The 13,166-nt window shown below is 30.6% G+C and overlaps 1 protein-coding gene across 1 annotated transcript in view; it reads right to left on the bottom strand.

The window, feature by feature from the left end:
- Smp_163310 (two-pore calcium channel, putative) overlaps nt 1-13,166 on the bottom strand; it is a gene marked incomplete at both ends in the record, with an annotated part of 40,993 nt that extends 27,827 nt beyond the window's left edge. Inside the window, 7 exons of the mRNA XM_018799198.1 lie at nt 1,182-1,269; nt 3,269-3,345; nt 4,099-4,229; nt 6,275-6,365; nt 7,529-7,622; nt 8,855-8,961; nt 13,080-13,166. Of these exons, the coding sequence (XP_018646650.1) occupies nt 1,182-1,269; nt 3,269-3,345; nt 4,099-4,229; nt 6,275-6,365; nt 7,529-7,622; nt 8,855-8,961; nt 13,080-13,166 (675 nt within the window). The remainder of the gene's footprint in view (nt 1-1,181; nt 1,270-3,268; nt 3,346-4,098; nt 4,230-6,274; nt 6,366-7,528; nt 7,623-8,854; nt 8,962-13,079) is intronic.

Below are 13,166 nucleotides of genomic sequence, written 5' to 3' on the forward strand. Positions count from 1 at the left end.
CGTAGTTGTGCAAAGTTGAACGCTTTAACAGCTAAGCCATAATTCCACCGTTTTAACGAAGGTACTTTGCATATTACTGAATAATGAGTATGTCAAATACTTATGAAAGATTATTCACCTATTTAAGCACATGCATAAAAACATCTTGAAATTTTACTGAGATTTTGACCACCAGCTCGTTGGCTGAAACTGTCCACTCAACAACAATCAAATCACCCACTAGAGCTATAGATCTTTGTCATTAATTCAATTAATAAACATTTAGATTTCATAATTGTTTGTACTAAAATGTATCAATTTTTACAGTTTATATTCTTGTCCATTTGAATGTAGTGGTGTGGAAAACAGAAAAACTTTACAGAACAATTTAGGATCTTTGTGGTGAAATTATTTTACTGGTCAATTGCTAGGTAAAATATATAAATCATTTATTCACTAGAGGAAAACCATAAATTTCATTATATTTTACTTAAGAATTAATGGAATATATTCAATAAAGTCACATAACTTTAATTAAAAAAACTTAAAATATTTTAGACGTATACATTCTAAAAAACACAATAATGGAAGTATTTTGAACCCGAATCATTTTCATAGTTGAAATCATGAGTCAGTTGAAGCTAGTCCACCAAGGCGAGGTCGTGGATGCGCACTGCTGAGGAGTCCCGTGGTAGGACGAAACAACCGTACAGTGCTTCCAGGTTTTCCATGGTGATCTAGCTTCAATTGACTCATGATTTCAACTATGAAAATATTAAATTCTCCACAAAACCCCCTCTGAACCAAATCATTTTGTTCAAAAGAAATCTCATTTTCTTGTTTTATATTTTAGGACTCAATAATCTATCACTAACCGATCTCTTTTGCTAGCTATCCCAAAAGAACCAATGTTGTTCTGATGAATCTCAAAGGATCGTTCATATGTTGTTTTAGAATTACTGTAATTATTCACAAAGATAAACGTTATACTATTATCTTAACATCATGTTTCTACACTAAAGTGCATCAAAGTATTTTTCTCATTCCATAAGACAGTGTAATCATCTAAAAAGTACAATAAACCACCTAATTTTTTATTAGTGTAGTAGGAAGACATTTTAATCGAGACTAAGCATAGGATGTCGAAAGCAGAATCACCGAAAATGATGACAATAATTTAAAATCTTCTTGAACATACTAACCTGACGTAGTGTATCCTTCTTCCAGGTATCTATGTGGACAGTTTTAATTAGTCCAACTATATCATCACTTGATACTAGCTCCATGCCGCTAAGATTGAAAAAAGAGAAACAGCATTGAATGTAAATGATATGGTCAGATCCAATAATAATAATAATAATGAAGAAAAAAATAATTTTTTTAAATAAAAGATTTCACAGTTAATTGATATATATATATATATATAATGTTCTAATATATTATTCCATGTAGATCTGTTGCTGTATTTTTCCAAATATTCAAGATTATTTTCCTGAGATGTTTAAGATAGGACACAATGAAATGAGTTATCAACGTTAAATGGAAATCAAAGAACTCTAAATCATAAAATTAAATCAGTAGAGAAACTATCAAATATTATCTCTAGTCGGTATTTCTCGTATGGTTTGCATAAAATTTTGTAAGAGAAATAATAAAACATTATTCAGCTGTTCATTTATTACTGATGAAAGCTTAATAATAGGTTGGATGATTAATTTAATTAAAATACCAATTTTAATCGAAATGGGAGATTTCAAGAAGATCTTCAAATCGATATTACTTCACGTTATGAACTACTTTTAGCGACTTTATCTACAAACGTCGAAGGAACTTGATGGTAGTTTTGTCCTAGTATTCTACTCTTCAAGAGTGAACATCTATGGCTTCGTTGGTGATTTAATTCAAGATCGTCAGAATATTTGGTGATTTGAGAATAGATTGTCAATGTTCAGTAATGAAGGCTTTTATATTATAACAAAACAAATGTTCAGTTCCCCCGGGTTTTCAGTGGTTTTCTATTTAAATTAAATAAGTGATGTAAACTGTTTTATTTTGGTTCAACATTCTCCACATTCTCAAGTACGTAAGATTTCCGGATCATCAATTTACTTTTTTTCATCCTTATATTGACATAATAATAAATTTATTCCCTTCAAAAGTTTAATAACAATCAAATGACACTGAAGAAGAAGAAGAACCAATGCATTTTTCACTACGACTACAATTGAAATTTGAAATTAACTCATCACGTTTAACATAAATTGAAAATATCGAAATAAACAAAGATGATTATATAATTTCACACGTTCTTTTTAATTATCACAAAGAAAGTTAGACTGTTTCATCTATGGAAATGTTTGGAAATAATTTAATTGTGTAGATACTTCAAAGCAAAGCCTAATTCCTACTGTAAAAACTATTATTATCATTGATTAGTTAAAGTTTCAAAAAACTACATATAATTTGTATGTACGGAAATAATCTTATATAATTTCTGAGTCAATGTGTTCTTATTGTTTTAATGAGGTTTGATTTCTTCAGGAAAATAATGAATTGAAACTACTAAAAGAGTTTCATATGAATGCATATTTCTCAGTTTACTTGCAGTAGGCTGTGAAAATCGTATCTGTAAAAAACTGTAGTTAGTGTAATGGATCGCTATTTTTTGGGGAGCAGTTTAAAACCGGGAAGTATTAGATAGCTTTTATATCATATTTTGTGATACATCACCAGTTCGAATTTAATTCGATGCTGGAGATTGAATTTAGGACTGTGAGGTTTCACAGAGAGGGTGCTTTTTCAATGGACTGGGTTAAAGTTAAGTGAACCACATTACTAACTTAGTTTAGTTCGTTATACAGAATGAATGTCACTCATTATCTGGCACTTTTGGAAAATTACTGAACACCACTCGTTAGGACTTCATACTAAAATTTCTCAATCCACTTGGAACTTGTTAACTGGGGATTACTTTATTATTTTTTGGTCGAATTGAATGAGAATGATGTTAATTGATACCCGCCTTTCATATGGTTTTTGAGGTGATGCCGATCTATGATGAAAATCACATTATTTATCATTTCATAAGCAAATGATATGTCAAAATTAAAATATAAGAACTTTTTTGAAAACATTCCACGATTCGGAAGAGTTCAAACGTTATGAGCAGGCAGAAGTAAAATATTTCAGAAAAAAACTTTCAATTTAATAGGTTCTAAATATACATCAGTGTTTATTTTCTATAGTATAGAATTAATATTAAGATAGTACATTAAAAAATCAAACTCACTTATATTCATATTTCAATACTTCAAAAGCTGCTCTTGTTGCAACGCGACGTCTCATCAAACGGGTTTGAACTGAAGACTTTCAACAGTGAGTTACCAAATAAAGATAAAAAGAATGATAAAGCCTGCCTAATAATTTATTCTTATAAGCTGACTGAACAACTTTCAAAAATAAGGTAAATGTAAGCTAGTTGATAGTATTCCTATGATAGATAACAATAAAATTTTCATATAATTCGAACATCTTTTTTCAGTCCTCTTAAGAGCACGTCTTATATATTTAATGAACTGAAATGGCAATTAAGGGATTTAGATTTTATTAAAGTATATGATTATAGTCGTTGTTCATTTGTTAGATCTACATTTTTACAAAGAAACGTTCCAACTTTTGAAATCAGACATACCTAGTGCTTATTTAGTTTAACTACTCTAGCAGTATACTTAGTTCAAAAATAAAAACCGAATCTATGGAGGAAATGAAAGCAAATAGATCCAGTAATGAACAACAAGTTTTTTCTTAATGATAATTGAATATCTTCAATTATTTCATCATATATCTCGATTGTATACATCAAGAAAGAATCTTCGATAAATAGATTAAACATATAGCTATCATTAAATAGTGATTTATGTTTTTCCACATTTAGAATATAAGGACACATTTTTTGTCAACCTAATGGCATCAACCGTTTAGTGAATAGACCAACTAGATTTATATATCTAACTAAGGTTAAACTATGTAGTTTTATTTTTTGAACAAAATTAAATTCACTTACTATATAAAATAATATTCAGCGATTAATATTCTATAATTTGAAGTTGAATGACTTACCATTAAATAACCACTGAACTGACTATATACAGCAGCTGTGAGAATATTCAAAAGTACATACAATCCAACACCAAGATAAACAATTGAGAAAATTGCAGTTCCTCTATTCCCATTATATGGTGGAATTAAAACTATAAAACATAATGAAATATAAAATAGCATTACAACAATAAGTGAATACTATTTCAACGAATAAAGGCGAAAAAATTGAATATAAATCAAAAACACCGGTCACCGTTTGTTTATTTTATCCTCATTTTGTCAAATGAGGATTAAGATCTCTACCTAACTCATCGTTATGAACTAGTTTATACTAAACATGTTCTTCAAGATGGCTCAAACACTAACAAACAGTTTTAGTGGTAATTTCCCTTAAAAACATTCTACTTCTTTCAAAAGTTGAGAAATATGGGCAGAAACACGCATTCTAGATTCCACAGTTAGTCACTTTAACAAAATTATGTTGTAACGTCTAAAACTGTGGTCCAGTTATTAGGGTTCTGAATCTCACATGAGCACCAGTTCTTACAAGATTACAGATAAACATTACTGACAAGTATTCAATACAACGAAACCCAGAACAGAAGTCTTTTTCAGACTACCTCATATCACCTAACAGTTCAACTTACTCAACAGGATTTGATCCCCCCTAAAGGGATGGAGAGACGTGTCATTCGTCACCACTCGGTGATTATTCAACTAGGAAACCTTTTAATGTAGCTCTTTCAATAATATTAGGTTAATTATTTTTCTAGAAATATAGTCATCTGTCTTTTGGTTCACAATAAACAACATAATGTAATTTGAATATATATTGATGAGTCCATTAGATTCAACTATTCTCAGTGTTCAGTCATTTTTTTTCCAATTTAATTGAACTTATCTTAACCAACGTCGCTCCCGATATTCAATAAAAACTCTGCTTTTCAAAAGACTGTAATCGGTATGATAATTTTGAATAAATTGAGCATTGGGTAGATTATTATAAAGAAGTGGCTTACACTGAGTCACGAAACGTCAGAAAATCTAATTTTGTCTGTTCATTGGGATATTAAAAATATATTAATTTATTTACAGTAATCCGTATGGTTAATTTACTTGGTTTGAGTGATTTTTTAAATTTAGTTCAGTGTGCTCTTCCATCTTTTATTTTAATGAACTTTGTTCATCTGGCTAAACACTATTTGCTAAATTAACAAATTTGTTTTAACCACTTCATATCATCAATCACACAAACCTTGTACTGTAAAGAAGAGTGGATTGTTAACGTTGTCGTATTGAGTATAAGCGTACTCACAGACCACCATGGTTTCAAACCAAACTAGTGTAAATATTATAAGTAAACAAGTTTACTGTTTCATTTATAGTGAATACTTACTTCTCTTGCTGATATTTATTTGACCCTTCTTTTTATAAAAATCACTAATCTTTTCTAAATGTTTTCTTGTCTTCGTACGATTCACATGTTTAAGTTTTGAACTGTAATATTGGTTTTAATACCTAGGCCCACAGATACAATTGAAATAAGTGTATCGAGGTACATTCATTGCAATGTTATAGTTTACTAACTTTGGTCCGCCTGAAATCTCTGAAATGACGAAACCTTGTACTAAAACTATTCGAATAGTTGTATTTGTTGTAAAACTTGTAATTGATACAATGGCTCATTTTCAATAAAAGTACTACTCAACTATTTATATTTTTAAATATTCAAAATCATTTTATTATTTAGTTTTGATATGTAGAAATAAAGTAGACAAGTGTGAAACATTTATCCACATATGATATTAGGTGAGGATTATGCCATATCTTCATGTAACTGAAATTAGAAATGTAAACCGTTACATTTCAATTCAATATCACAACTGTACCATCTTCGGTGAATGATATGAAGCTTTTAAGTTCAGTCTTTGAACAAAGTGTCCAGTGGCTACTGCTATAGAACGGTTCTCTAATTTTTTGTTAGTGAACGATAGAATCCACTTCAAGTTTTGCGAACATTCTCGAGTCACTTAAAACTGACTGTCTACTAAGATACCAACGAATAATCCCAAACTTGAAGTGGTTGTTTTTATTGAAAACTTTTAATTTGAAAAACAATACAGTCTTTTTACTTATTAATGAAACACTAGACACACCTCATATAAAAATTCCTTTTCAAAATCGTTTGACTTACTATCGGGATGATTAGTTGTGGTTAAAAGTACCAAAAGACTGAATAACGTATCATAGAAGTCAGTGAATGCAGTAGTTGTGGTATTTACAACCTGTGAAAAATTATCAAATCACTTAACATGGCTACCAAGAGTAAATTAATGTTTACTATAATTTTACTATATTTATCCAATACAATTTCGGGGTAATAATAAGTGCAATATATTTTCCAAATCAAAACATATTTTAGACATAGAATTTAAATAAATTTTATGATTCACTTATAACTTTGTGTAGAAGAAGAACTTGATGTATTATTTTAGCAAATACAGGTCATTCATTATGGAAGAAAGGTAAATATCATCTTTAGTTTTTATTTGCGGATTTCATTTTGGTCACCTAGTAAAACGAAATCCTATTTATCCAACCTTTTAATTGATCTTTCATTATTTTGTTTCCACACTCTAAAAAAAGCCTATTCACACTATGTAAAGTACCATTATGCAAATACATACAAAATAATGTAGTGAAGTACTTTATTTTAGTTTTTATACTTGTGACAACATACCTAGATAATATTACTGTTTTAGTCGGAACTAAAGCCTGTAATACTCTGAGAGGTTTCTGTCAAATTACTGACATATTATTAGTAAAGTTATAAATATTAGACGAACTAAAACCAATTAGTAAAACGTCCAGTTTTTTCAAACACGTGAATCTGTCTCCGTGTTTCTATTAAGTACCGTAGTCACTGAACATTTAATACTAGATAATGGATAAAGCAAAACTAAACCTTTTAAAAATAAGCGAGTTAATTACTTTAATCAGCAATTTAATACCGTGAACAATGCCATACAAGTGAAATCTCAAAGCCAGTTATTGCGTTTCACTTTAATATCATTTACAAATTTATTTATTGTCAGAAATTCAGGTACAGATCTTTCACATCAATTCGTGACTTCTAAGAAATAGGTAATGTTGGTACTCTATGTGGGATCAAACCTAGGAAATCCATAGTTCCTGGCCAGCTATGTGTTGTCGCTTTATAATATTCATTAATGATCAATATACAACTGCAATCAGTTCAAAGTTATCCTACTCTTCATTCGATTACATGTAGTTCTTGACTTTTTTTGGGTGAAATTCCAACAAATAATAAATATAATGTAAAACGTTTGCTAACTGTATTTTAAAAGTTATGATTTTTTAACATTTATCGTTTTAACAAGAACTACAAAGACAAATTATCATCAAAAGACATACTATTGTAACTTACACTATCTTTAGTTAAATCTCGATTTGGTTTATTGAAAACGCACATTGCAACTAAAGTAGCCGAAACTAACCAAAATCCCAGCAGGAATAGAAGACTTGATTATTTTGGCCAGAAATGTAACGCACGAAGTGAATGATTAAAAAAATAAGAACTAATAGATCAAGAATATCATTTGTCTATGCTTTCAAAAGATAAACCTCGAAAACTACATTACATGACTTGAAAGCAAAAAGGTAATTTTCTTCCTTCAAAAGGCAAAGTTTATATTTCATAGAATAAATTAACCTCTCTATGACTTACGTGATTTGATGCAAAATTTATATTGATGACGAAGATAGATACTAGATACAATATGTTATTAAATCTCTCACTGTTCAAATGTCGTTCACCTGATTTTTTTTACTTAAATATTGTGATAACTAATCTATCGTTGATATGGAAAAGTAAATGCTTGAGACAAAATTAAAAAATAATAAATGTTATAGTTTTTCGGAGGTAATCAGAACTTGGTGGTTATTTCTTAGTAACTTGTCTTACGATCATCTGGCTATAGTAACTAATTCAACACGTCTTTACTCATCGTTGTACTTGATGCTGATGTATTACACTTCTAAGCTCCAAACTGTTTTTCCATTCACTGTGAACTAATTTGATTAAGAATCTTCAACATTTCGGTGGCTGTAGTTTTCGGCACACATTATATTGTGAAAAGATTCCCGAAAGCATCTTTCATTTCGAAATCAAATATAGACCAAATGAAGCTTTCAAACAGTCTAACTGTAATGTGTATAGAGTCATAGATGTTGTTTTAACATTGATTGTTGATGTTTGCATGGCTTAAAAGTTTAAATAACTTACTGATATCTCCGATGGATATACAAAAATTGTCTACTCATCTAAACGAAGAGGAAAATATCTTTTGACAATGGTCCACAGATATATTTTTTTAGGAAAGCAAAGTACGATTATCTGTGACCTTAGAAAAGGAAGAACATTTTAACAGTTTATTTCGATTCACAGTGGTAAACAGTCATCCTTGAACTATCACGACAGTAGTAATTTGAGCGTATTGGTAATTTTTGTTACCTGCGTTTTTCAATACTCGTATTCTCAATACTACTCTATTTGTCTTGTTAATCAGGTAACCTTTAAATGTAACCGAGATGTTCTAGTTTTTATAGCTGATATTGTAACTTAAGCAGCTTAGTTAAAAGGCTTAGTAACACATCAACTGACAAAACAAAATGAAAAATAGAGAAAAACATGGCTAAAATGAATTTAACTGGCTCTCGTTTGAAAATACTAAATGGAATGTTTTCAGCTTACTTAAACAGTGTTGGCAGTGTTCTTCTGTAACATTTTAAAACTTTCTTCATTAATTGTGAGCTACTGATTAGAAAATACGGCCGAATAAGACGACGGATGCGATAATACTAGATGAATCAAAAACAATTAGGTGAAATTTGCTTGGTTTAAACTAGAACAGCATAAAATCAAACGTCGACATGTAAAATAAGCTCGTCGTATAAAGTAGAATTGAACTATTTGTGACCTACAGTTATCGTTCGATAAATAATACCTGACCAAAATATAGATCATGTTTCAATCAGAGAACGTAAATACGTTTGTATTTACAAAAGTCTATTGATATCCAAGCATAGATTTATGTGGCCTGGGGATAATATTTATTCCTTACATAGGTAGAGTTATTCAAAACACTGAAAATGATTTTTGAAAAAATGGCAGTTTTCGGTAATAAACTAAGTGACTGGACAAAAATATCGAAGCAATCTACACATGGGGTACATATGCCAAAAATGGAATGAATAATTGAAGCCCTTATGAAAAATAAAAGCGCAATACAAATAATCACAAATTAAAGGCAGATTATCTTTCTTGAATTATTTAGACTGGTTTAGTGTATACTTGGACAAATATTCAAACCTACCCTAATACCTTTACACTGATATACACAGCAAAATTTTATTCATAAGTTTCCTTATTAGTCAGTCTTATTCTGGTTAAAGTTTGGAAGGAACTCCAAATTAGTGCTTGTTATTAGAAAAATGCGTGATGCATCTATCATCGCTGTTTTTGAAGCCTTACCGAGGTTGGAGTACACACCAGAATTCCGAACAAACTGGTTACGACGTCATCTTTTGTTGATGATTCTCGTAGCCCGTTAACAACATTTCTGCTTGAATGGTAACGTCGGAAAACTGATAAGAAATGATGAGTACAAACATCTGACATGATTAAAATTTCGTTTATAAATCCGCGGTTAATATATATGCATAAATATATGTATAAAAACAAATCCGATTATTGAGTTCTAGATTTACTTTAAGATAAACACATGAGACTGAAATGTACACGGAATTAAATATTGATTAAATATAGAATAACTTAGACAGAAGTCATTTTTGGATATCATAAATGTAAGCAAATTTTAATATAAAATAACATTCAAATGTAATCTGGTTTTATGTCTTACTTCGGAGCATCGAAGCGACAAAGAAACTATAAGATCCAAAAGATAAATTACAAGGAAAATATATTTTCCAATTAACCACGGATTTTCACGAACCCAAGGAAGTCCGAATGCTCCTGACTAGAAAATTGTAGTCAAAAGAGTTGGCTCAACGTATGAAAAAAACTCAGAAAACCAGTTTATAATCATCAAGCTAATTTTGTACACCCAAAGTGAATATCAAAATACGAGGTTAAACAAACATTTTTAAATTATTAGATTAATACACAAAATGATGCAAGTGCTTAAAGTTGTTAGGTCATTTAACTACAGATAGTAGGCAGAAGACGTAGCATTATATCTATGTAAATAAAATTTTAGAATATTTTCAGCTTAGTTTTTATAGACATAAATTAGGCTATTTTCGAAAGCTAAAATGACTAACTTCGTTCTCCTTTCCTTAGAAAGATGGTCTCGCAAGTAGATCTGTGTTTCGTAGTCTTAGAAATGCTTTTCGTTTAATTAAATATGGTTAGACATATGATTGTGAACAGTCTGCTTGTAAACCCTCGCGATGAATTCATTGGGATACAAAAGGCAAACCAATGAATAAACTCATCAGAATTTAGTGCACCGATTGACAAAATAGTTATTTTCAGCATGATAGCTTGTTTTTACCTGATTAACCTTAAGTTACCAGTTCCCCATTACTTATAAAAGCTGGTCAAATACAGATGATTTGAGTGGACTAAATGAATCAGATAGTAACAAACATATATTTTAATTACGGGATTTGTAATAGGATGATGCAATAGTTTGGCGCACTATTTTACATTTTCAAATATTACGCTTTGAGTTGTAGGCAGTTTGTTGTTTGATAATTTATCTAGCAGATTGTTGAGCGCAAAACAATTAGTTTTGTCATCGTACAAACTTTTGGGTGTTAAAAGGTTTCCAATAATGTTGAATTTAAAATGTGTAGTTGTCCTGATGTACTATTACCTACCACATTAAAGATTTAAAATGAAGTCAAACCTGATTATAAAAGAATATTGTACAATCCGCATAACATTTAAAGAAAAACACTCAGTTTTTAGTCATTGATTACTTTAAAATAATTAAAAGTTTGTTTTCCATCAAGCTTCTACCAAAACGTGGTCCACACTATTATACTAGATACGTTCTGTACATTGATGTCTTGGTAAAACGCTTTTATAGTTTATAACTCTGCATAAAGAAGATACTCATTTATATTGCAAAATATCTGTAAATATCAAATAAAACGTTTTGTCGCTTCTATGAGACTGTAAAATCTTGACAACTGGCAGACGAGGAAAATTCCATGTTAAACTTGGTTTGTGGTTAGGGGAAGATGTGATATTTCGTGATCTCAGTTAACTTATATTTCACCTATTGTTTGGGGAATTAATTCCGTGGTTATATTTGCATTCAGTATGTTTCGTTTACTTGTACAAACTAAATCGCCTATCATGTTTTTCCTTTATTTTTTGTGTCACCATTTGCGCTCAAAAATACCTTCAAGCCCACATTGCCTTCTATTCCCGCTTTTACACAGCATCAAGGTGACATGTATATTCCAGGATACCCTTCACATCTTGACGTTATTGGCATTTTTCAGTTAAATGTAATGTGTAGCATGTGTATGTACCCTTTCAAGCGGCTGATGTCGGAAAGAAAACTGACTCTTTGAGAACGCTTTAAGTGTAGTTGGTTTTCAACCAAAGTTTTACAAATAACATTCGTTCTCCCATAACTTGTTATTATTCTGTCGTTTACTACTTTTACTTCATTTTTGATAGTTTTGTTTGAATGCGACCACAAACATTCATATATAACTCTTCCGTCTAGCCTTCTAGTTCGGATCATTAGAAGCCTAACATATAGAACTAAAACATGTAGAAGATAATAATCTTGGTTTCACTTCTAATTATTGTAAATAGGGCCTGAAAGATGTTCACAGTTGCAACTTGAAATTTTTCCGGTTAAACTAAGAGATGTCTCCCAGCTTCTTCAAGTATTTAGCAGATGGCACATTAAGATAATACAGACTAACACAAAATCGGTCACATCTTACCGCATATTACTTTTTTATAAACAGACTTTTTAATATAAACCGTTATTTGACGTTTAAACTGAAAGAAGCATCAAAACACCAGAAATTTATCTAAAAAGGCTGTCATTTTCAGCTCACAGTGAAGGCTTTGACGCGCTTAGGATATTAAGCCGGTTTCCAAACTCTTTCGAAAACGATCTCTACATAAGTGCAATTTTGAATTTTGATTAAAGCAGTTATACTTTTGATTAATCCACCGAAAAATTGTTCCAGCTTCAAAGCTTTAGTTTTTTCCATCTATAGAGATTAATCGTGTTAAAATTGAAACTGTAGACTCAAATATATTACACAACCCAGAATCACAAACTAAGTTCAGTATGTTTGAATTTAATGTTCAGCTTCAAAAATATAAGGACCCAGTGACCCCTTCCAGGTTGTACTACATGAAAAAATAAGTTGTCAATGATAAAATGTTCTTTACCGTCTAACATAATGGTGGAAACAAAAAAACTAGTTTTGACCAGTTCATTGTGTATGGACTATAATTGAAAGACCAAGAGACTCCTCAAAACATATAATTCACTCCTCTCAAGCTCTTAAACTAAGTTAAATAACAACGCATAATTATCGGATTCCAAATACAAATTAGTAGTGTTATACATAGACTGTAATTCATAGTTTAAGAATCTCTACATGGATACAAAGCGCGTAAACTCACCAGTAAAATTGATTGGATCGATATGATCAACAAACATAAAAACTCAATTCCTTCTGTAACTCCACATGGTGGATTTGGAGGTTTTAGTTTCAACCTGATATCGGATGACATTGTCAGGGAGGAAGGCCATTCGAAGAAGGGAAGCAAGAACAATATCACCAAGGAGGCCCGATGAAGTATCGTTAGATAAAAACCGTGAGAAAGCTCATACATAATCAAACTATGCTTGTCCAACTTGTGATTTATCGAACGGTACTAAAGTACTCTCATAAATATGACACAGACTTACATTTTCGGCATCCTCAATGAATACTCTGGCCTGCTTTAATGCAAGATCTAAAGATGCTTGACGAAAATTTTTTAAGCCTACTTTCAT

Source organism: Schistosoma mansoni (genome assembly GCF_000237925.1).
Source record: "Schistosoma mansoni, WGS project CABG00000000 data, supercontig 0149, strain Puerto Rico, whole genome shotgun sequence".
NCBI classification, from domain to species: Eukaryota; Metazoa; Platyhelminthes; class Trematoda; order Strigeidida; family Schistosomatidae; genus Schistosoma; species Schistosoma mansoni.